Source organism: Octopus bimaculoides, chromosome 18 (assembly GCF_001194135.2).
Source record: "Octopus bimaculoides isolate UCB-OBI-ISO-001 chromosome 18, ASM119413v2, whole genome shotgun sequence".
NCBI lineage: Eukaryota > Metazoa > Mollusca > Cephalopoda > Octopoda > Octopodidae > Octopus > Octopus bimaculoides.
In genome coordinates, this window is record NC_068998.1 from 28233004 (window position 1) to 28259203 (window position 26200).

A 26200-nucleotide genomic window follows, 5' to 3' on the forward strand; every position below is an offset into this window, starting at 1 on the left:
TGGTGTGTAAGAGAGACAACTGCGCTGGTATGTTCATGTGTTACATATGAATGAAGACAGCTGTGTGAGGAAGTGCCACTCCCTAACTGTAGAAGGAACCTATGGAAGAGAGAGAGCCAGGAAGACATAGGATGAGGTGGTGAAGTATGACCTTTGAACATTGGGCCTTACAGAGGCGATGACTGATCAAAACCTTTGGAGATTGCTGAAATTGAGAATACCTGGTAACTAAAGTGAGATCGCAGCCACACATGTCTGGCCCTGTTAAGAATACCCCTGATGCGTCGGGCAATATGATATGTTTGAGAAGACCTGTTGAGTCAAGTAAAACCAATATTGTAGCTGTGGCCAATTCCTGCTGACTGGCTCTTGTGCTGGTGGCATGTAAAAAGCACCATCTGAATGTGGTCAATGCAGGTCCGCCTGACTGGTTCCCGTGCCGGTGGTACGTAAAAAGCACCAACTGAATGTGGCCGATGCCAGTACCCCTTGACTAGTCCCCATGCCGGTGGCATGTGAAAAGCACTATCCAAACATGATCGATGCCAGGCCCGCCTGACTGGCTCCTGTGCTGGTGGCACATAAAAAGCACCCACTACACTCTCGGAGTAGTTGGCGTTAGGAAGAGCATCCAGCTGTAGAAACATTGTAGATCAGATTGGAGCCTGGTGCAGCCGTTGGCTCTCCAGTCCTCAGTCAAACCGTCCAGCTCATGCCAGCATGAAAAATGAACTTTAAACGATGATGATGATGAATAAAACCATCAGCACTTAGAATAATGTTAATGTAGTGAAATGTGGAAATTAGGTGTTGTTGTGTGTGTGGGTGTGGGAGGGCTTATAAGAAATGTGAATAGCATATGGAATAAGGTGCCACAAATGAGGAAAATAAGGACAGTTTGCAAAGTTTGGTTGATTTAGATTTGGTTATAATATAAACAATGTTAAAATTGGCTCTACACTAGACTGGTTTTAGAGTCATGAACAAATGCTAAATGTAAATAGTGAAATATGGGTAGATAACTCTGAATTTTTCCTGTGCCTTATATACATTTGAGATATTGGCATGAAAGTAGACATTGAGGCATTATGTTCAATAATTCTTTGCTTCTCATTCAAGTGCCTCATCAGGTCACGTCACAAACACTTAATCACTTCTGACAGCACTGATCTAAGGATGGGTGAGTTAATTCAGATAAAGTTTAAATTCAGTGATGCAGAAGAATTTTGTATCTTTATTGTTGTGGGCAACCCTTTCACTTTTGGAATGATTGGAAAAGATATTATTCAGGACAACTCATTTTATTATCTTACTAGAAGTTAAAGGTTTTGTAGCTCATATTAATTTTTTATGATGTGAATTACAATATAATTAGTTCATTTACAAAGTGAAGTAAAGAAAATGAATTGTTGAGATTGGAAATATTGGATATTATTATGCTATCAGATTACTCTAGAATCAGATGAGCCTCACTTGTTAGGATAAGAAAATGATATCAGTTTATTTTGTATGTGTGCTGATTATGAGGCACATTTCGAATGCATATATTGACACATTCTTTTCCCATGTCAACATGTGATACAGTCTTTTGTGGCGTCACAGATGGAAAATTTTTCTCAACATTTGATTTAAAGCATACAAAGCTTTAGCTGAAAATGTACAGTGTAATTGTGCTATTAATTCAGTCTATGGTCTTAGTGAACAGACTTCATATGGGCCTTAAGAATTCAAGTGGTGTATTTCAGAATTGTATGGAAAGAGATTTAGGGAATCAGAGTATATTGAGATGATATCCTTATGTGTTAGCACTGAATCATTTAGTGTGCTGAGAGAATGCATGCAATAGTTGCTACATTAACAATGTTGCAATTCTCTTATGAAAAGTCATTCTCCAGAATATGTTTGAAAAAAGAATTTTTTTTCATTACATGACTAAGTAGTGAAACTAAAAAAAATATGCTGATACTGAAATCAAAGGACATTGAATAAATTATTATGGAAAATTATTCTGCAGAAAATTGAACCACTTACCTCAGCTAATTCTGAAATTCAAGTGGGACAGAAAGAAAAAGAAGGCATTTAAAATACTTACCACTCATCTTACTGAAGCTCCAATTTCACAGTCATATTCAATATACATCTTACTGTGGATGCATAAAAAAATTGCAGTTTCTGGAGCGTTATCCCCAGAGAGGACACTCAGTAGCTTTTGTAAGTCACACTTTTACCCTGTCATAGTGGAAGTGATTGAATACTGAAAGGGAGACCAGTGCAGCCATACAGTGTGTTGATGAATTGTGACACATTTTCTCATGAAAGCAATTTTGTTTGGAAACTATCAACTTTTAATGACACTCTACTTGTATCTCAACAAGCTTCACAAAAAACTGCCAGGTAAGGCTTAATTCTACAATGTGATTTCATCATTAAGCATATATCTGGCAAGAATATTCCATATGTTGATACTCTTTGATATTTGATATTTAACAACAATACTAATGGTGACATAATTTTATTTGGTTGACTTTTAGGGAAGTATAATAATTTTCAGCAGAATATTTTTCACTTGTTGAAAACATTTTCAAAATTTGGAAACTGATACAAGGGAAATTAAGGGAAGAGTACAGAAACAAAATTGGAAATCAGTTTAGATTTAGAATGGTCATTTACTAAAGATGAGAATGATTTGATATATCGTAAACATTTGCCATTTATTCTAACTCATTACAGAGCCTTGATATAAACTAGAATATATGACATTCATATGGATGTTCAATAAATAGTTGAAGAAGTATGACTGTTTGGTGGCCTAGTTTCGCTAAGCCTATTGAGAAGTTTGTTAAATCTGTGATAACAGTTTATCAACATTAAACATATTTGTAGAATCAGTATCAGCAGTTGCACTACTGCACTACTTGCAATAGTGATACTAGTTCATTCACTTTTGATTGTGTTAGTTGCTCAACTGTTACTAACTACAATGGACAATCACTTTTTAATCCATGCAGTATTTTTACCAGGTGACTTTAGATGCCACCTTGTCTACTGTTGTCTTATATTGTCAAAATTTTCACCTGTTGTGACAAAAGACAAAATTGGATTTACAAGCACACTTGTCTTTCTAGTAACCATTCAGTTGATGATAACTTATAGTCAACTGAGTTGTTTCAATGATGAAATAAAATTTTATTCATGTGGTTGACAAAATCCCCCTACCTTAAGATTGAAATGTTTGACTGCAGCTTTTAGTTTGCACAGCCCTTTCAGCTGTGCTATTCAATGCACACATGTTTTGAAAAAGGCAAGAATATACTATATAAAACAACATTAAATGAAGCTGCTAAAGCAAAATCTTGCAGGTAATATTTTAACTTCTATTTTGAAATCATTATGCAATTTTATATGTCTGCATATTTTAAAGGGAAAGATTTAAAAACAAAAAACTACATTTCGTGTTCATTAGATTTTAAATGTAAGATATTTGATACTGTTGAATGTTACATATCTAGTATGTCAACTTTAATTGCTAATATTCTGTGTAAATGTTAATATTCTGTGAACATTGACCTATTTCTATTATTTGTCCTATAGGAGTGTAATATATAACAGTTGAGAAAGGACTTGACAACAGTTTCTTGTAGGCTTCATATCCCACTTATGTATCATATATTTTATATATGTTCATTGTTATCATCAATTTTATGTTTTTCCATACTTGGAAGTGCATGCTAGAAAAAAATACTGCATGGAGTAAAACGAGTTATTGTCCATTGTAGTTAGTAACAAAACATGGTGGTCAAAAGTTCTAGCTGTATCTTACAAAAGCTAATGATTCATGGCCTGTTTGAGGGCTCTTCGAATGTGTTTACATGGATTGGGTTTATTATTATTATATTGGCTATACCTTAATCATCGTGGATTCATATTCAACATGGATTGAAACATTTGTTTGTCCACATTGTACAACTGACATAGTTAAAAGTAAGTTGATTGTAGTCTTCTCTCATTTAAGAATTCCTATCAACTTAGTATAAGACACAATAGACCTGAATTAATTGCACTAAAACGAATATTATTATTGGGCTGTAGAAAGATTGACCTCACTTACAGTCCTGCATTGAGTGACTCAGATGAAAGGGCTATGCAAAATAAAGCTGCTCTCAAACATTTCTATCCTAAGGTTAGGAATTTTGTCAACGAGATGAATAAAAGTTCAACATTCATCTGCAGATGCAGTACTTGGGCATATTTTCAGTTTTGCATCCAGGAGCCACTGGGTGTTTCTGGTCTTACAACATACACCTTCATCCAGTTGACTTGACCTTGGATCCAAGCAGTGTTCTTCTTGGTGTCCATTGCAGTTAGTAACAGTTGAGCCACTAGTATTATTAAATACTTAAGGAACTAGAATCAACTACTGTTAGCACAACTGTTGATACTGACTCTATAAATATGCCTAATGGTATGAATGTTGGTCTTCAAGAAGCAGTTGTATCAAGTCCACAAATCAAATGAAATACCTGAATTGCTGGAGGATATAAAAAAAACCTAGTCATTTTGAGGATGAATGATGTGATGGCTGGATTAACTTACAATTTTCCTATCTTATGAAATGATTGGTTGTTATTTCAATATTTTTACACAAGTGAGAAATTATCTGTGAGTGTCTGATACAGCATTTACTTGGTTTCTCTCACTACTCCATGAACATACTGATTAACATTCTACTTAGCTGCAATGTATAGTTCCCTGTAACTTCATATGTTACCCAAACCCCTCCTACTGGGTCTGTTGTTATCTCTAACATTTTTGTCTGCTACACTATACAACCATTAGTTCCTTGATGCTTTTCAGAGACTCTGTTTCAATTTCAAAACTAGTTAGTGGGCTTGTAGTACATTATTGCTGATGAAACCTTCGTATGGGAGCTGGCTATCAAGTCTTCTGTCATTATTCACCTTTCCCTCTAGTTGAAGGGTCTTTAACTTTCTATCTGAACTCATAAATGACTTCTCTCTATTGTTTGGATAGACCTTCTTCAACAAGAGGTTCACAAGTATTTGTTTGGCAGTAGAACCTGACTCTGTACATTTGAAACTCTTCTAATTTGTGCATTGATTATTACTTCCTTGTTCCATTCTGATGTTTTCAAACATGGTCATTAACCTCCACTTTCTACAATGAAATTTTTCCTGGATCTTCTGCTCATCTCTTAATTTTTGTTGTCCTGTGTAGAAATTCTAATAACTGTTCGTTGTCGTCGTCGTCGTCGTTTAACGTCCGCTTTCCATGCTAGCATGGGTTGGACGATTTGACTGAGGACTGGTGAAACCAGATGGCTACACCAGGCTCCAATCTGATTTGACAGAGTTTCTACAGCTGGATGCCCTTCCTAATGCCAAAATGGTGTATTTTATGTGGCACCCGCACAAGAGCCAGTCCAGGGGCACTGGCAACGATCTCGCTCGAAAGTCCTTACACATGCCGTGGGCACAAGTGCCAGAAAAGCGACGCTGGGCACAGGTGCCATCACGATTTCGCTTTCGCTTGCCCCAATAAGTCTTCGCAAGCTGAGTTTCGTGTCCAATGAAGGAGACGACTTTGGCATGGGTGCCAGTCGTCGAATTTAACTCGATTTTGATTTCACTTGTCAATTAAAATAACTACTACCCTATTAGTGTTATATATGACCCGTATATTGTTTACCACAATTATTACCTACATTAAAAAACTTATATTTGTCTTTCCCTATCAGTATCTTCACTTTCCTTCCTACTACCAGCAAATATCACGTCACTGGAACTTTGTTAGTTTTACAAATTCTTCTTCATTTTTCTAATTCAATTGTGTGATCAATTAGCTAAAGAGTGAATGAAAGTTGAAATTGAGTTAGGGATATCTTAAACTTGAAACAAATGATTTAAGGTCACAAACAACTGACAAGCAAACAACTTTGAAATACTGTAGACAAAAAGAGAGGCTTAGGACCAACCCTTCATGCTAATAATAAAAAGACCTGCTTAATCTGCCTTGACAGCAAAACAACATGAATCATCTAAGAAGTTATATTTTACTAATTTTACTGAGATATTTATGAGGGTAAGAAAAGAATTACTTAGGTTTTTAAGAATTATAGGCGGCTTTTGCCCCTCAGGTAATAACTCCCACAACAGATACTCTGCAGGGTGGCTACCTAAAAGAATAAAACAACTCCCATTACATACACAATACCCAATACAAACACTAATAAAATAAAGACTTAAGCCCAACCCTATGATAAAACAAACTTATGCAATACAGTAATGAAAAGAGTCTGTAATTCCCCCCCACCAAATACCAGCTAAAACCAGAACACAATGCTGCACACACCTTGGTGACATGTAAATGTATCAGATGATGCAGTAGAAATTTGCCTGAAACTACTACCACCACCACTACTAATAAGTAATGGTTTAAAATTTTAGTACAAGGCCAGTAATTTTAGAGGGAGAGTCAGGTTGATTACTTCACCCTCAGTGTTTGACTGGTACTTATTTTATTGACCTGGAAAGGTAAAGTTAACCTTGGTAGTATTTGAACACAGAATCCGTAAAGACAGAAGGCACGGATGTGGCTGTGTGGTAAGAAGTTTGCTTCCCAACCATGTGATTCCAGGTTCATTCATATTCTGTAGAACTTTGGGCAAGTGTCTTTTGGGCTGACCAAAACCTTGAGTGGATTTGGTAGATGGTAATTGAAATAAGCCTGTGATATGTCTGTGTGTGTCTGTGTATGTTTGCCCCCCTCTCCCATCACTGTTTGACAAACTGGTATTGGTTTGTTTACTTTCTTGTAACTTTGGTTAAAGAGACCAATAGCATAAGTACTAGGCTTAAAAAACAAGTATGGAGTTTGATTTGTTCAACTAAGCCCTTCAAGGCAATGTTTACCTTGGTGGAATTTCAACTCAGAAAGTAAAGACAGACAAAATGCTGCTAAGCATTTTCTCCAGCATGCTAATGATTCTGCCTGTTCACTGCTTAAATAATAATAATCATTATTATTGTCATGTGTTTACCTGAGTTTTAGAAAACTAGAATTGTGATTATGATGTGTATATATATATATATGTATATATATTATTTTAACAGGGATACAGCTGGTCAAGAGCGATTTAGGACCATCACGACTGCATATTACAGAGGTGCCATGGTAAATATAAGTTATATTTAAAAACTTACATTAACAATGATATAAATTTTCAAATTTTGTTCTCTCGTTTAGGGGTAAAAATATGCCCATTGTCTTAAATTATGCCTTTCTTTTCATTTTTACAATTATAATAGTAATCATCATCATCATTGTTTTAATGTCCACTCCTCCTTTTTGAAAATTTAAGCCATGAATCTTACAGGTAATATTTTAACTTCTATTTTGAAATAATTATGCAATATATCTGCATATTTTAAAGAGAAGGATTTAAAAACTAAAAATTGTATTTCAGGTTCAATGGATTTTAAATGTAAGATATTTGACACTGTTGAATGTTACATATCTAGTATGTCAACTTTAACTGTTAATATTCTGTGTGAATGTGCAGTTTTTATCTGAACATTGACCTATTTCTATTATTTGTCCCATAGGAGTGTAATATATTACAGTTGAGAAAAGGCTGGACGACAGTTACTTGTAGGCTTAATATTCCACTTATGTATCATATATTTTAGATATGTTCATTTTTATCATCATCGATTTTATGTTTTTCCATACTTGTATGGGTTAGATGAGTTTTCTAGTGAATGGACCAAAACACAAACCTCTTACAATCTACCTTACACTTGAAGAGAGAGTTGCTTTGTTGCCAGCAGAAGTAATAACACCTTGAACTTTTCCTGTCCTGATCTCACTCTGGCTATTATACTTTCGGAGTCCCTCCCCCCATTGTTAATTTGGTCTATTTAGGTAAGAGAAGCTATCAATTACTTTGAAGAGCCTTCCAAGCATTTGAAAGAATTTATTTCACAGGTGCTTTTACTGTTAAATCATCATCCAGTCGTACTTATTGCATGGATAACTGTGACTTGTTCTCATCAATCCATTCGGTCTGCCTTTATGCATGGTAGGTCTTCTCAGGTGCACTCAGAGTCCTTGCACAGCTGCTTTATGTAGGCCTAATGTGGTCTACCAACATTTGTGTATCCCTACTTCAGTTCCCCAAGAAGAACGTCACTGATTGCTCTCTAGCAATGTCCAGTGAATGTTGTTCTTCCTTCTCCGATGATATGTGATATTAGTGATAAATTACCATAGAGAAGTTCTGGATCTTTACCCTTTGAATGGGAGATCGAGAAATTAATTTTCTGTAACTAAGCACTTTCAAACTTCGGACACTGGTAGAATGTGTCATATAAAACACCTTTTACTCTTAGTGTTGTTAAGAAAAGTTTGTATTTTCAAAGTTATTTCGTGTTAAAGTTGTCGTATTTCGGTAATTTCAACTAATGATGTGTATTCAGCTGAATAAAATTACTGCTGTTGTTTGTCAACAACAACTTCCGGCGGTGTATATTTCATTTGTCACTGTTATTTATGACATATCTCAGTTACGTTTGTATGAATAAACAAGTTTATCTAAAGCATGTTTACTTCATGGCACCACCACAATCATTTGTGCATTTTAGTTTTTTTTTTCCTGTTTTTCAGCTACTATTTTCAGAAAGACTTTTTTGCCCTCCTCCCCGTCCAATTTCTTCATTTTTCACTTTTTTCCGTAACTCTAATCCTAAAATCCCAACCCTAACCCTAACTCTAAAACCCTAACCCTAACCAAAAATCCTAACCCCCGCTAAAGCTAAAACCAGTATGAATGCATGAATGGTGTCATAAATAACAGTAACAAACGAAATATACACCGCCGATAGTTGTTGTTGACAAACAATGGCAGTAATTTTATTCAGCTGAATACACATCATTGATTGGTTGAAGTTACCGAAATATGACAACTTTAACACAAAATAACTTTGAAAATATAAACTTTTCTCAACAGCACTAAGATGTTTTATATGACACATTCTACCAGTGTCCGAAGTTTGAAAGTGTTTAGTTACAAAAAATTAATTTTTCGATCTGCCGTTCAAAGGGTAAAGATCCGAAGTTCTTTCATAGGATGTTGCTTCCAAGAGATGTCCAGAGCTGCTTGAAACATTCTTGTATAAGTTCCATTAATTTTCCTCCCAAAACACCTTTCTTAGAGTCCATGTACATCCATATAACAGATTGCACAACCACCTGAAAGAAATTGCTTCAAATTTAATGGAAGCTTAGATTTCCAGACTGTAGATAATTTATTTAGAGCTGTTCAGGCTTTGCTGATTCAGACATGAACATCTCTTGCAGACAGATCATCCTTTGTAATTTTACTTCCAAGGTATGTAAATTTGTCAACATTTTTCAAGGATTTTCCATGTGCGGAGTTAATGTTGCCACTCTGGTTGTACATCATATATTCTGTCTTATCCGAGTTGATGTAGCAGCACTTTCAATACTTCATCTGCTCGTAGCGCCAACTTATAGGCATAGTCAGCATCTGTGATGGATCAGTTGGAAAACATCTGCTTTTGGCTGGTAAACAAGTGAATCCTTTGTCCATCTCATCTACAGAGGTGCATAAGACATAATCTAGACATATAATGAACAGGTAGGGTGTCAAAGTGTCACCCTGGAGAATACCAACCACTGTCAGAGAACTCTGTCACCATCTGGAGAATGAACCATAGATTGAATATTTCTGTACAACATTGTGATGGCATTGACAATTTCCTTTTGGGATACTGCATGCAAGAAGTATTCTATTTTCTCTCTATATTGAGTCAAAGGCCCTTGAAAAAGTCAACAAATAGGAACTCTTAGAATGTAAGAATTTGGCTGTATGTTGATCTATTTCTTTGAAAGCCCTTTTAGTTTTTCCTCAAGATTTTTTAGATTTCCAGTCAGATATGATTGAGTAGCATGGCATTTTAAACTTTGGCTGCTGTGGCAGTGAGAGTAATTCCCCTGTTGTTTTTGGTGACACTGAGATTTCCCTTTGGAAATGAAAGAAAGGATGCATCCTTTACTCCATTTCTCTATATGGTTTTGATGGTACATAGCATTCAAGAATTGAAGAAGAATGCCATTAAATTCCCTTGTTTTCCATGCTTCAAGTGGAATTTGATCTAAATTAGCTGCTTTTCTGTTCTTCAACAATTTTAGAACTGCTTCCAGCTCAACCATAGAAAACCCAAGTTGTATGGTTGAGTTGATGATGAATGATCTTTCTAATTTCAAAGCTGGTTTACCAAGTAGGTTTTAAAGTGATTTCTCCATAATTTGAGTTGTTCAACTTCACTTGGTGCTTTCAGTTTGGATTCTGAGGAGCTCTTTCTTTCACTTACTTCAATTACAATTTTCCATGCCATAGATAATTGTTTATTCTCAGTAGAAACTTTGATGTTGTCGATTTGTTTTTGTATATAAAGCTCTTGCTCTTTATGATGTTCTGAGGCTAAATCCTTCTCTACTTTAGTGAACTGTTTTAGGTTTGTTCTTTTTAGTTTAGAAATCCTTCTAAGTGTCTCTTTCTTTTTGATAACAGCTGCAGTTTCTCAGGGAATCATATATTTCACTTTTGGTTTCAGAGGGATGCACTTGTCTGCTGCTTGCTTGTGACAAAATTTTTATACTCATTGTTGGGAGTGGTGGTTTTAGAAGTATTTTTCAGGGTTTCATATCTGTTCCTTAATGTAATTGTAAATTGATCATATATATCAGGATTTGTTAGAGCATTTATGTTTGGTTTCAGGTTTTTTTGTTTGATCTTAGTATCAGCTAAAATTTACCTCAGTCTATCTTGTGGCTAGAAGAAACTTTATTAAATGTCATGCAGTTCATGGCACTGTTTACCCATTTTTTATCAATGTGTATGCAGTCTAATTGTGCTTTTGTACCATTTGTGTATGTGAATGTCCACTTTTTGCCAGCTTGCTTTTAATATCTTGTGTTAGGACAGATGAGGCTGTTTTTAGATATGAATTAATGCAGTTATTCTCCATTTCAATTTGTTGTTTAATGGAAGCTGTATTTGTATTCATCCTTTGCAAGATGAGCATTCGTATGTCTCCTATATGCAAGACATTATGACAAGGTATTTGTCTCACAAGATAAGAGAGTTTCTGGTAGAATGTGACAACTTCTGCTTCATCAGAAGCAAAAATATAACAGTGGTGTGTGGGTGTCCATTAAAAGTTGTTATAATGATTGGAGGATGGATCTCTTCAATACTGTTCAGTGAACGTAGAGTGTAGGGACTGAGTAGCATTCCTACACTTCACACTGTAGAGTTGTTAGGGCCTTTCTTTGCTGAAGTAGAGATAAAAGTTCACCCATTTCAAGCATCATAATATTTTACTTCGAGATCACTGTGATGAAAATGGTGTTTTTGTATACAAATTATACCAATATTTTGCTTGACAGCAGATGTAGTGATTTCAGGAAACTAATTTATAGGGTTTAATGTTTGGACATTGAAGATAGAAATGTTGAAATACTTGTTTTACATTTCAAAAGGTTAAGTTTTGAGTTTGACTTTGTTATTAACTTTTTGAACACTGTGGCTGAAGCCACAACTTTAGCAGGATGTGCCCCTTGTTGACACATGCGATAGGTAAAGCAGTTTAAGTGTCTGATATGAGAAAATATTATGTTTATCTTTCTTTAGCTGAACATTTCAAGTGGCAACAACTGCTAAACCTATAGATGTTGCAGTTGTTGTCTTACTGAACTGGGTGGCCCTGGCTCTTGCCTTTGTAAGTTCTTTCACCCAGTGTCTTTGTGTGTATTGCCTGGTGGCAGATAGCACCTGCTCTGCCAAAACAAACACATCCATCATACTGCTTCCCATGGCTTCACTGTGACCCTGGCTCAAAGGTTTTTCATTGGGTGATTATTTTAACCTGGATCCTGGCCCTCAACCTGTCATGTATAGGTGGCCCTACAGGAGCTGAACTGCTGCCAGCATAACTCTTGAGATCAATTGGAGCACACATATAAACATATAAAAAAGCATGAAAAATATTGAAAAATATAAGGTTTAAAAATATAGATGTAAATAGAATAAAAATATATAAACAATATATACAAATGTACACCTTATTGTTTGGTGTTACCTACTCATGAGTTCCTCTGCCCTTTGACAGGTTTCATCTTTCAAATGTTTTCTCAAAATAAATGAATACTAGACAGTGGCTTATTCTTAGTGTTACTGCTACGTCTTTCTGGCATGAACATGAAAAGTGAATTCTTTTCGTAATTAGTTGTGCTCCAAGTTACTTTCATAACTTAGTCCATCAGTTTGATACTTTTTTAATTACTTTCCAGAACATTTCCTTTACCATTGTTGGAATTGGTGATATTGGGTATGACACTACCCTATACTACTACCTGATTGAGTTTCTCAAATATTTTCAGCATATCTCTGCTTGTCTTCTCTGTCTTCATATCTTAATTACACTTTAGACTATACAGCTGTCAATTTTAACAGCCAGTTCTACTGTTGGGCCCATTTATCATAATCCCTGGTTCCTTTTTTCCTCCACACATTCTCCTCATTCAGCAACCACGTCATTCATGCACTGACACTACTTCACATTTTGAACATCTTATGCTTCTGATCCTCTTATCACAAAACATTGGCAAACCTCTTTCTTTCTGTAATTTCTACTTCTCCCTGTGCTATATCTGATTTTTAGTTTCTCTTCAAGCTACCTGATTATACTGCTCACTCTCCTTTAATCCAATCTTTTCATACCTGTCTCTTAGCTTTCATAGCTCTATCTCTTGTATTATCCACCACCATGTGACTTTTTATCTCACTGTTACCTTGCTCCAGTTACATCTAGTCTGGCTTATAGCAAGTTGTTTTGTTGAAACTCTCAGTTTTTCTTAGTTATAGGTCAATATCTCCTCTTCTTCACATGCATCACCTAGGACTTTTCTGAAATTATGTAACAGTTATGCCTAACTTTCTCAATAACTCTTATGATGATCATCATTTTTAAGACTGCTTTTTCCATGCTGGCATAGGTTAGACAACACTTAACGAGGTATTCTACAGCCAAATACCCTTCTTAGCCCTATTCCTTTGTTTTCCAATTAAGGTGATTGTATTTTCACTGATCCATCCCCATGTCTAAACAACTGAGCAACAAAATGCATTGAATTTGTTGGAGACATAAGAATATCACCACATACAGTGTCAATGTGAAGACATGCTGAAATAAACATTCATAGACACAATGACCTTTCATACAGTTTCCATCTACCAATTTCACACACAAAACAATTAGTCAGCCAAAAGCTATAGTAGAAAACACTTGTTCAAAGTACCATGCAGTAGCATACATTGTGTGTGTGAGTGAATGCAATTATTTGGACATGTTTACATTCCTTGTAAAGAATATGTTCTGCTGTTCTGTGATTTCAAAAACCAGTAGGATAAAAAAAAATCCTTTATGTGAGAAACAGAGGGGTTGGTAACAGGAAGGACACCTGGCTGTTAATTACTACCTCAGTAAATCTCCATCCAATTCTTGCCCACTTGGAAAGATCAATGTAAATTGAATGGATACATTTTTTTTTTATTATCAGGGGGTAAGAAGCCAGAGGAAATAAAACCTATAATTTTCTAATGCTCCCACTTCCACTTTTTTACTTACTTCTTGAATATATTTTGTTAGTTCAGGAGAAACAACTCAGCCAAGAGTTTTTTTTTTAGTGAGTCATGTTTTTTTTAAAATTTCAGTGTCATGATACATAATCAGAAAGCATGCATACTTCTTGTGTTGTCAGATGAGTAAAGGGTGCCTTTCTAGATTGTTGCTGGGCTTATATAATCCAAGCATTGAGTCTTTGACCATATCATGTATCTGTAAAGAATGGTGTTTTATTTTATACATTGTACTCGTATTATGTCAGGTGATTCAAATGTCTATTTAGCACTTAAATGGTATATAGACTATATAGTTTGCTTCAATTTTATTTTTCAATATATTTTTTTTTATTTTGTTAATATTGTTTAATTAATGTTGTTTGTTTAGAAAAATGCCATTTTCTAAAGATGAGAGAATGTTCATTGTCCTAAAAATGGTACAATATAATGTTAATCCTGTTCTGGTGTCTGGGCATATCTAGTTCAAGTGTCAGGAGTGGTCCTTGTGGTTAGTAATATGAATGGCAGGATAACAGACCAGCTATTCTGAGTCCCTGAGACATGAGAGCCAATTAAATTACTGAAGTTGAGCGGAATGTGTTTATAAATGTAGTGACAATGAGGGAAGGCTTTAAGGAGGTAGGAAAGGAGAGAGCATGCATTAAAAAACTCAACCGACTTCAGTTGTTATATTTTAATGCTAAAGTCCCTTTATAAATTACTAAAGGGACTTTTGAATACTATGTGTGTGTTATGTAGCTTGTTGGTATAGAAGATGGTTGGACAATTATTCATGGTCAGTTGAACATGTTTGCTTAAAGTATATGTTTTTGAAACATTAGGCTATGAAGAAGTGCAGAGATTTAGCTTTACAAAGAATCAAGATTTTTCCTGATTGGTATAGAAGTAGAAAATATATTTTGACTTGTCTTTATCCAAAGCGAATGAAGTATATATTTCAGAATGTGGTTTGAAATAAAGTTATTTGAAAAAGCTTGTAATGGCATGTGTGTGTATGTCTTTTGTTGATTATTATAAAAAAGACATAAGCATGGAAGCTTCTTCACAAGAATGTATTTAATAAAGAATGTGGCAAAAGGAATTAATCTCGTTTGAGCCAGATCCAGTTTGCTAAAAGTTAGTGTGTGAAGAATAAAAGAGAAGTAAACTGAAAGGTTTATGCCAGATGACTGATTTAGAAGCATCTAATTGCTGCATATGCAATTTATAGGTTTACTGTGTCATGTACAAGAAATCTGATAGAACTCGTATGTCAACTTCATTTAATCTTCTTCATTAAAATATTTTTCCTTTTCCATGTTGATAAATATTTTCTGCAAAAACATTGGCTAAATTACAGAAAGCAGGACAAGATAGTGGTAGTAGAGCCAATGCAAAATACTGGCATTCTCTTGGGACAGAATGTGATCTTGGCATCATTTATCACCACATTTCTCTGCAGTTTGTTGTGAATTTATTTACTCACTTGTCTTACCACCTAATTGCAATGTCAGATGTTCAATGATTTCTACAGTGCACAGTATTGACGGTATAGATGTATGGACACAGATGTATAGTTATAAATTTCTTTAAGAATATGTTTCAAAACAAGAAAAGAAAATGGTGAACTAGCGATAGAGTTGAAAATGTAATTATCTAGCTATACATTATTTGCATTGTCATATTGCAAGTTAAAACACATTGAATATTTCATGTTTCTAACTTAAGTTCATTTTCTTACAGGGAATTATGTTAGTCTATGATATCACAAATGAAAAATCATTTGAAAACATAAGAAATTGGATTCGGAATATTGAAGAGGTAAGTTTAACCAAGTTTTATTAGTTTTGTAAAAATTGAAATAAAATGAGCTAGTGAGAGTGAGATACATTTGTTCCAATAGTGTCTATTAAGAATATTCTTTTCACAATTATCATTTTTTTTTTTCTGGCTGTTATTTTAAAGAAATTATTTTTATTTTTTGAGAATGAGAACCTTCAAAATATTGTACATTTGTTAAAATAAAACCAATTCTTTGTCCTTATTAGTATTATTTCACACTGTAAGGCAGCGAGCTGGCAGAATTGTTAGTATGCTGGGCAAAATGCTTAGTGGCATTTCACCCATCTTTACAATCTGAGTTCAAATTCTGAGGTTGACTTTGCCTTTCAGTTTTTCAGGGTCAATAAAATAAGTACCAGTTGAGCACTGGGGTTGATGTAATCGACTTACCTCCTCCCTTGAAATTTCTGGCCTTGTGCTAAAATTTGAAGCCAATATTTTAAGGCAGTGAGCTGGCAGAATTGTTACTGTGCCAGGCAAAATGTTTAGTGGCATTTTATCTGTCTTTGTGTTCTGAGTTCAAATTCTGTCAACCTTACTTTTCATCCTATCAGTCAATAAAATAAGTACCAGAACACTGGGAGTTAATGTAATCGACACCTCCCCACCCCTCGATGTTGCTGGCCTTGTGCCAAAATTTGAAGTCAATATTATTTTACACTGTGATGAGAACTGTCTCCAGTTATCTCTAACATAAACAATAACAAATAAATTAAATGTTTATAGGTTAATTTATATAGACCTTGTTTTGTAGTACATATTTTGACCTAAAGTACAAAGTATGCCGAAATATTTTCAAAAAGTGAACATGACTAAAAAATAATGTTTGAGAACCACTGCTCTAGACTATGAGATGTACTCTTATTGTGTATGACAGTATAGATTGAATCTGAAGTAATTTAAAGTTTGAATGAGGTTATTATATAATTAAGCTGAACAGATATATTGAGATGCATGGACTGAATATTAAAATGGTGACAATGATGCTAAATTATTAAAAATAATGATTATGAATTCTAATAATAATCTGCATTTATTTTATTTGCAGCACGCTTCTAAAGACGTTGAGAAAATGATTTTAGGTAACAAATGTGATATGACTGATCGACGACAAGTATCTAAGGAAAGAGGAGAACAGGTAAATACACACACACGCAATTATTTTGTCTTTCAAGCATAGAATGAATGACTTTTATTACTTATAACATCTTATTTATTCAATGCTGTGATTGTTTATACCATATATCAGTCCTACACAGGTATTGACTATAGATATCAATGTTCTTAACAAGGTATAAGTTCAGTTGGATACAATATCAAGCAACATAACTTATTGGCATATTTTTATTTCATGATAATTTTCTCAACTACTTTTTTATTCCATCTTCTTCGGCATATGAAAATCTTAAGATGTCCAACAATAAGAATAGCAATTCTGCATCAAATATGACTCTTTTACATGACAAAAATTTTTCAATATTCTTCATTGCCTAAGCTGATACTTCCTGGCCCTAGGTGGAACTGCACATGGGCTGCATTTGTGGAATAATGCAATGAAGAGAATTAATCTCTTCATTAACTACCTCTCTAATGATAACTTCCATCAAATTAAAAATTGTGTGAGATACCAAGAAGAATTGAACCAGCTAGAGTGTAGTGGCTTATTATACTAGATAACTCTTTGAGCAAAATATTCAACATGACAAACGTTCTAGAGCAAGTGACTCGACACAACATTTGTTTTTCTTCTCAGCGGTACTCTCTTTCCTGTGCTGGACCTGATGTTGAAAAGATTCTTCAGTTGCAGAATCTGACCCAAACTAGTTAAGCTCCATTAAGACAAAAAGGAAATCTGGTTCTGATAAGTGCGTGCTTCTTTTGTGGGAACAGATAACATCAATGAATGTTTCATTCTGTTTGTGAAGCAGACTATAATTCTTTTCATTTTATCAGTCATTTTGAGATTCTTTGCTTATCTAAGAAAACAAAAGACAGAATCAGGCTTCCTACTACAAAGTAACCACTATGAAAGCAAGGAGTGATATCAAATCAGTTATGCCATATACAGTGGGGGGAAATAAATATTCGTACATGTCAAAATTCTTTATTTATTTAATTTCTAATGAACATAAATGGGATATACCAATATTACATTTGCATACACATGCATAAACTAAGAATATGTAAAAAAAAAACCAATAAATTATTGTGACTAATGAATTTATATACAATTATAAATATTTAGGGGTGAAAAAAGTATTCGTACAGAACATAAATAACCGATAATTCTGATTTAATACTTCGTAGCATAACCATTATTCAGTTCCACTTCAATCAAACTCTTCTTGTAGTTCTTAATCAATGACCCTCATGTTTCTTTAGGAATTTTTCCCCATTCTTCTTGACAAATTTTCTTCACATCTGGAATGCACGTTGGGGCTCTTGAATGAATTTTAATTTTCAAATAACGGCACAAATTTTCAATGGGGTTTAAGTCAGGTGACTGGCTTGGCCATTCTAATAATTTTATATTGTGATCAACAATCCATTTTTTGGTAGACTTTGCTGTGTGCTTAGGGTCGTTATCTTATTGCAAAACCCACCCTTCACAAAGCTGGAGCTTTTCTACAGAGTCCCATAAACTATTGTTAAAAATATTTTGGTACACCTCTGCATTCATTCTACCATCTATCACAGGTAAATTGCCAGTGCCATTTGCAGAGAAACACTCCCACACCATAATGTTGCCACCTCCAAACATTACGGTAGGAATTGTGTTTTTCAGCAAATAGGCGGTACCATCTTTCCTCCAAACATGGCTATGTGAATTTCGTACAAACAATTCAATTTTTGACTCGTCTGTCCATAGAACATTTTCCCAGAATGTATCAGATTTATCTTTATGTTCATAAGCAAATTTTAAACAGGCATCTCTATGCCTTTTAGTCAACAGCGGAGTTTTTCTAGAAGAGCGTGACTTCAGTTCATTCCTATGAAGTTCATTGCTGATTGTTTGTAGTGTAACACTGAAGCTAAGAAATCTTCTTGCAACTCCTTTTTGGTGATCATTGCATTTTTTTCGATTCTTCGCTTCATTTTTCTTAAAGATCTGGGGGAAATCTTGCGTGGTGCACTGGATCTTATTCTGTTTTCAACAGTTCTTGATTTTTTTATATCTTTGAATAAATGAAGATATGGTAGAAAATGGAATACAATGGGTCTCTGATATTTTCCTGTAACTTTTACCTGCTTTCCACTGTTCAATAATTAAGTTTTTCACTGAATTTGTGAGTTCTTTACTTTTTGCCATTATTACGACATTACTTTATGTTGTCTCTGTGCTGAATGAAGAAGTTCGCGTTTTGACACTTAAAAATGACAACTGATAAGATTATTGGAATAAACAAGAAAGTTCTAGTAAAAAAAAAATAATTTTAACAGTATTTTGTGGCATACAAAATCATAAATTTATTCTGTACGAATACTTTTTTCACCCCTAAATATATATAATTGTATATAAATTCATTAGTTACTATAATTTATTAGTTTCTTTTGCATATTCTTAGTTTATGCTTGTGTATGCAAATATAGTATTGGTATATCCCATTTATGTTCATTAGAAATTAAATAAATAAAGAATTTTGACGTGTACGAATATTTAATTCCCTCACTGTATGGTTGATTGACTAGATCAAGACTTGTCTTTGCTTCACAAAAGAATCAATATAGCAATGAAAATGATTAACATTGGGGAACAAGCTAATAACCAACCATGCCAGACTCTGGAGCAACTTGGTACAACAGAATCCAAGTCTGTTATTAGAAATTTAAAGGAACAAATAATAACTGCTAATGATGAGGTATTGCATGTAACCCAAGTATGCACTACAAAATTTTCAATATTAGGAAAAGTGTAAACTTAGCCTGAATGCACAGAATCTATTATTCATGGCCTGGAATACTAGGATCGAATTCTGATTCTTTAGTTAAGGCTATCTATCAATAAGCATTCAGTGCAATGCTTTAACTCCAAGCTTGATACAACCTGTCTCTGCCTTTCAGTTCATTAGGTGTTAAGTCAAACCAGTTGCTGCACGAAGCTGAAGGTTCTCTAAACGAGAGAATTCATTCATAAGAAGGGAGACAATGATTGCAAGCAAGACTGCATCATCCATCCAGGTTATTCTTTGTAATGTTCATTGGTGTTCATGGTCATAAATAAGAAGAAACGATTAGTAGTGGATTTCAGCCAAACTATGAATTTGCATACTTCCCTTGATGCTTACTCAATGCCAAAGGTCATTAAAAATGTAAACAACCCAGACTTGAAAACTACTTACATCAGATGTTAATCATCTTGGATATAGAGCATCATTATTCTGCTAATGGAAGACCCAGGCAATTCTATTGATTTCTGTTCAGTTTCACCAAAGAATTGTGGGAACCATCAATAAAATCTACTAGATGATACTTCAGCTTATGTTGACAACATTATATAAGCTGGAAACAGCTTGGATGAATATAAATTCTGACAAAATTCATGAAGTTACAAAAGAACTTAGTCTCACATTCGGTACAGAAGAGACTGTATCAAATGTGAAATGCATGTGTAACATCTCTTATACAGCTTTTAAGCCTGACTTTGAACAAACCAAGTTTTCACTTCATGTTTCACCTCTAGAATCATTGTAGGTCTTGTCTCTTATTATAATGGTTGTATATCTGGTTTCTCAAAATGAACAATCTCTCTAACATAGCCTAACTCTTTCCCATTAAACAGGGAAGAAATTGAAGTCTTTGAATCTCTTAAGTGGGGCATTGTTGATTCAGTATTATCTGTCATTGATAAAAATGTTCCAGGTAAAACCAGGTGCTTCTGAATTTGCCATTTCTGTCTTCTCAGTTTCACTTATAAGGTATGGATTGATCCAAGGCTATAGAAAAGGGCATTTTCCCAATATGCCATGCAGTGGATCAAACTGGAGACCTCATAGTTGTGAATGAAGTTCTAAACCATTTTGCTATACTTCACTTACATATAATATATATCTGCATATAACTAAGATAATTTAATCATGGTTGAAAGGCAAAACTACCCTGCTAGCCCTTCCTCCCATGACCTATTACATCTACTGACTTGGGTGAGTACTGCAGTACTCATTCAGACAAGCCTGTCCTGTATCCATCCACCCACCCTACAAAAAACCAACAATCAGCTAGCTTAGCTTAGCTTTGTGTGTGTGTGTGTGTGTGTGTGTGTGTGTGTGCATGACTGACTGCATATTCCACACATCTTTATAAACAAAAGCTTTACTGAAACTGAATGGAAAGGTGTATGCTACATGTGTACCAAGTGCCATGATATGTCACTTGGGAGATGTGATGCAGAAAGTAGGACAAAATAGAGAAGACTGTCATGGGGCCTGTAAAGCTAGCTCTTCCTTGAATTATGGCCCTTAATGATCTCTAAAGATTTAGCTTAAGTTTTAGCAAAGAAGCTGGTGCTTATAGTTGGGAAAATGTAAGCCTCCATGACAGCCTCCACCTCCTGTGATGCATCTCATTCAGTTGTTACTGCTGTGACTGGAGGTATGTAGGGAGATTCTATTCAAAGTAGCATGCAGTCTACTGCGATGTCACCATCATATTAAACACCATGGAGGTTGAGGTGGGTAATATCTTTTTAAAGAAATACAAGGCATTAATTCACTCCTGTGAGACAATGGACTTGCAGCTTCATACTTAGAGAGGCAAGGGAAATATACTGACAGGCTGTTTAAGTTATTTAAGGGTCTGGTTCATTCCAGTTCTGGTGGATAGAAACTTGGACAAGGTTCCAAGAAGTGTTGCTAGTTTCACTCAAATATCGTGTGAGAGTAAGCTCTCTCTTTAAACATGGGCAAAGTGATTATTGTGTGCACCACCTCTATTGTATATTGCTGTTGTGCTTTGTCCCAGTTTTTGCTTGACTAGATTGGTGCATCTCTTTTCCTTTATGTAGATGTGTTCCATTGGTTAAAAGGTCCATCTCTTACCGACAACCTTTACTTGGCAGACTTAGTATTTTGTAGCTGGTGAGGTGTGAATGTGCAGAGATTCTTAGACAAGCAGCAAGTGTTGTCACGGTTTATCATATAGAATTTCTCATAGACAGCCACTCTAAACTCCTTTGATATAGCATAAAGAACTGTAATGTATAGGAAGGGAGCCGAGAAATGCACAATGAATTCCTTGCTGAACTTGTTGCAAATTCACTTCTTGATGGTGTCCTCGGGAAACCATCAGGTGGAGTGAGTCACATGATAAATTACGACTTCCAGAATCAAACTACCTGAGAGGGTTTTACCTTTTCAAAGCAGTAAACAGAGCTCCTTGTTGGTTAACTACTGATGACGTTCCATAAATTTTAGTTTTAACTTTACAAAATTTCGCTGGAATGGTCAATCAAACCAAGGGAGAATACTCCCGATCATTATAATATGAATAGTGAATATGTGGCCGCTTTCTATGTCGCCTACTATATTCAAAATGACTGTCCCCAACAAGACTCTGGAACTGTGAGGCTAGCTGTTGGACTTTTTCTACTGATTCATAAAGCTTGGTAACATAGGGGACCCAAATCACAAGAGCCAAGAGGCTTCTCCAATTTGGGGATCACTTGATCACATGGTTCATTCGGGTCTTGCTGGATAATTTAAATTAACACAAGTCAGTAAATTTGCTGGATCAGCTATATATGTTGGCATTATTATTTGTAGCTTGTAACTCAGTGGTTTGGCAAATAGATATTGATAAAGTACCAGACTGAAATAAATACTGGAGTACTTATGAGAATGTAGTGCCACATTTCATTGACTGAAAACACTGAAAAAATGACATGAATGAGATATTGTAAAGATAAATGTCTGAAGTACAACAAATTATGTACTTATGCTTTTAAAATATTCATATTCTACAGGTGAAAAGTATAAATCTTTGCATTCATTAGTGTTTAATTTTTCAGAACAATAAAGTATATTGTCATCTTGATAAGAAAATACTCTAAAATGCTTTAATCAATGTAACTTTCCTACTCATAACATTGGAAAGGCATTTTAATAACTGTTCAACTGCTTATTTTTTTTTTTACTTTAGCTTGCAATTGAACATGGCATAAAATTCATGGAAACCAGTGCTAAAGCCAGTATCAATGTAGAGGATGCCTTCTTTACTTTGGCTAGAGATATTAAAGCAAAAATGGACCGTAAAATGGTAAGTTTTTGTGTACATTTTTCTCTTATGTTAAAGTTTATAAAGACAAATCCATAATAGTGATGCCCCAGTATGGTCACTGATAACTGACTAGAAACGAGCAATTCTGTTAGAATTCCTATGAGTGACTTTAAAAGAATGGCTGATCATTGATAGAACTTGTTCTGTTTTGGTTTGTAAAATAATTTGTCAGGACATGATGCTATTTCAGCTGTTAGTTTTATTTAACTAAAAAAATATTCAAAAGCTTCCAAGTGTTCTTTTTCTAACTGTCAGAAACTTTGTTAGAAACCTTGTTTTGAAAGAAAATGATCAATAGAAACTATGTTAAGCACAAATATTTTAACACTATAATCCTTTCACAGACTAAAATGGTTATTTTTGAAACAAATTTTTGAATGATTACCCTTTACTAACAATTCTTATATTAATTCTATTTTGAGGAGAATAGTTGATGATTATAGAGTGTAAGAGGAATGATGCAATTTGAGTTTGAAGAAGTTAGCAATTAACTGTTGATATAAATATTTTTGTTGATCATACCTTAATGGAACACTATATTATATATATATATATATATATATATATATATATATATTACACTCTCTGAGTGGTTGGCGTTAGGAAGGGCATCCAGCTGTAGAAACTCTGCCAAATTTAGATTGGAGCCTGGTGTTGCCATCCGGTTTCACCAGTCCTCAGTCAAGTCGTCCAACCCATGCTAGCATGGAAAGTGGACGTTAAACGATGATGATGATGATGATAAATACTTGGAAAGGAAGAGTTTCACAGCAATATTCTCTTCAAAAATGAGTGGTTGCATGCAGTATTTTAGTAGCAGTCTGTGAGACAATAAGATATTGGAATCATATAAGTAAATAGTTCAGAATTCATTGATTCATTATCAAGTATTTAGTGCTCAGTGGAAATTGAGTTGAATTGATTCCTTTTTTCACTTTGAACTTTATTGCTTATGTTACTACTAGTTGAAATTTTTTCTAGACATTTTTTTTTCATTCCTTTTGGGTTCATCTCTTATGTATCACCACTCAATTTTTTCTTTTCAATGAGGTCTGATTCCTATATTTTTTGTCCCTCTACCTCATTATTTGGTCAGCCTATGCCTAATTTTAATTTTTGTTGCAGCAAGATCTTATATTCATTTAGTTTCTATTGAATCTTGTGTAATTTCTATTATCATGTGGTCTGAAGAGTGGGTTTGCATCTGTAACCTTTTATAATCTCTTAGAGGGGTGGGATCCCTTTCTCCTGAAGAGAGCTAGGAACACATTGTCCAAAATGTTCTTTTCTAAAATGGTAGTGTTATTCAAGATGTATGTGACTGCTATTTTTGTGAAGTTGAGCAACCACCTAATGGCTCCCTCATTGGCTTGTTCCTTCTCATGAAGTTACTGCAGTTGGTGTTCATTTTGTAATTTTGAAGATTGATTATTATAGAAAAAACTTGACAGAAAATGTGTTTACTAAGTTTTCAGGTCTTGGACTGGAAGGTTTTAAGCTTTCTACTTTTAAATCATAGTATCATTTCACTTCAGATGATGAAGGATGCTTTTAGTGAAAATACGCCACCCTGAATAACTCATAAACTCTTCATATAAACAAAAAGTTCTACTAAAATGTGATTAAAATAGTTACCTTTTTTTATGAAATATATATATATATTTTTTATTTAATCTCTTTGTTTTCCATCATTTATGAGAAATTGTCAAAATTACACATAACATTAGATATAGAATTGTCAAAATTACACAGAAAAGATTAGATACCAAATTGTCAAGATTACACAAAAGATTAGACACAAAATTTTTAATTAAGATGGTAAAAAAATAATTATGAAAGAATTATTTCCCTTTGTTTTGTTATTGATAGAAATTTCCCTGTACTATTTTGGATTATATTATATTAATGGTTCAAAACGGTGACAGAAGAAAATCCTACTTATATCATCAAAATTTAATAAACGACTATTTTCTAATTGTGTTTTGTGACTAATGGGTAATGTTGCTGTCAGAATGGAAAATTTTGATATCACTTTATCAACATCCTAATCACAACAATCCTGTCATTGAATTTGTTCAATAACAGAATTTTTTTCACTAGTTTGCAGGAAATTTTGTATATTAAATCTGTAAAATAATTACTTGATTAACTAGCAATCTCTTTGGTTGAGAGTCTGTTTGTAAAATTTGAGAAGGTGTAGTCATAATAGTTAGCTGTATGCTCAGAAATAGATTTTAATATAGTGAGACCCTAAGTTATAGGATCCAGTAGAGGCCTATATGACAGTTGTAAACAGAAAGTAAAGCTGTGTAACAAGTGAAGTTTGCAAGAGATTACAAATCTGTGTATAGTGATTAGAAGAAACAGTATTCTTAGAATTTTAAACTTGTTTTTAATTATTCAGTTTCAAGATATTTAACAAAATGAAAATATTGGAAATTCATTCTTAATAGGTTAAATAATTAAGAGTTAATTTCTTGGAATAAAATATTCTTGTAATTACCAGAAAAGGAAGTGTTAATTTCAAGTTATAACCTCATTAGCTCTGATAAAGCAATTTATAATTGACAAAACATAAGAACTGCTAAAACATTGCAGCTGATGGAACCTCATGTAACATAAAAAAAGTAGTAGTTAGGTGGCTTCTTTGAATCTTAGGCTTGAAAATTACACATTGTATGTAAAAAAGTTAATAAAATCATGAAAAGCATGATGGAAATACAATGAGCAACAACAAACAATGCCACTGATTTTCACAATGTCAAGTGTGCCCCAAACACTTTAATCTCTCTTTGGTGATACACCCTGATAATTGGAAGCATACCTCTAAAGTAATTGAAAGAGCCATTAACAATAATGTTCTCCAACACTTTGAATCTCTCTCTCTCAGTAACCACCAGTACAACTTTTTGAGAGCTAGATCCTCTGGAGACCTGCTCTCTTTCTTCACTCACCAGTGGATTCTCAAAGTGAAAGCAATGTTGTTGCTCAAGAAAGCTTTTGAAAGTGTCTGGCATGGAAATTTATCAAAACTTCTTGCTTTATGGGCTTCACTCATCTTTTCTTAGTATAGCTGGGATCACCATTCAAAGACTGGCTCTTCTGTGCCTGAAAATATTTCATGCACCAACAGTTGTTGACACTCTGCAAGACTCAAGTGATGCCCACAATGGAATATTGGTCCCACATCTAGGACACTGCTACTACTATGTATACAGGCATCTTGGACTGCATCCATAGAAGGACCACATGACCAACTGAAATTCAATCATAGACATTTGAGCCTCCCTCTCTGTCTTTTTAATCTCTTCTATAATGGCTTCCATTAATCTCAGCTCCTGACCAACTTGCCTTTCTACTTCT

General features: G+C 34.4%; 1 protein-coding gene across 1 annotated transcript in view; it reads left to right on the forward strand.

The window, feature by feature from the left end:
• The window catches only part of LOC106867762 (ras-related protein Rab-8A), a 41399-nt gene that overhangs the window by 7340 nt on the left and 7859 nt on the right, over positions 1–26200 (forward strand). The window contains exons 3-6 of the mRNA XM_052974337.1: positions 7131–7191; positions 15467–15544; positions 16614–16703; positions 22700–22816. Of these exons, the coding sequence (XP_052830297.1) occupies positions 7131–7191; positions 15467–15544; positions 16614–16703; positions 22700–22816 (346 nt within the window). The remainder of the gene's footprint in view (positions 1–7130; positions 7192–15466; positions 15545–16613; positions 16704–22699; positions 22817–26200) is intronic.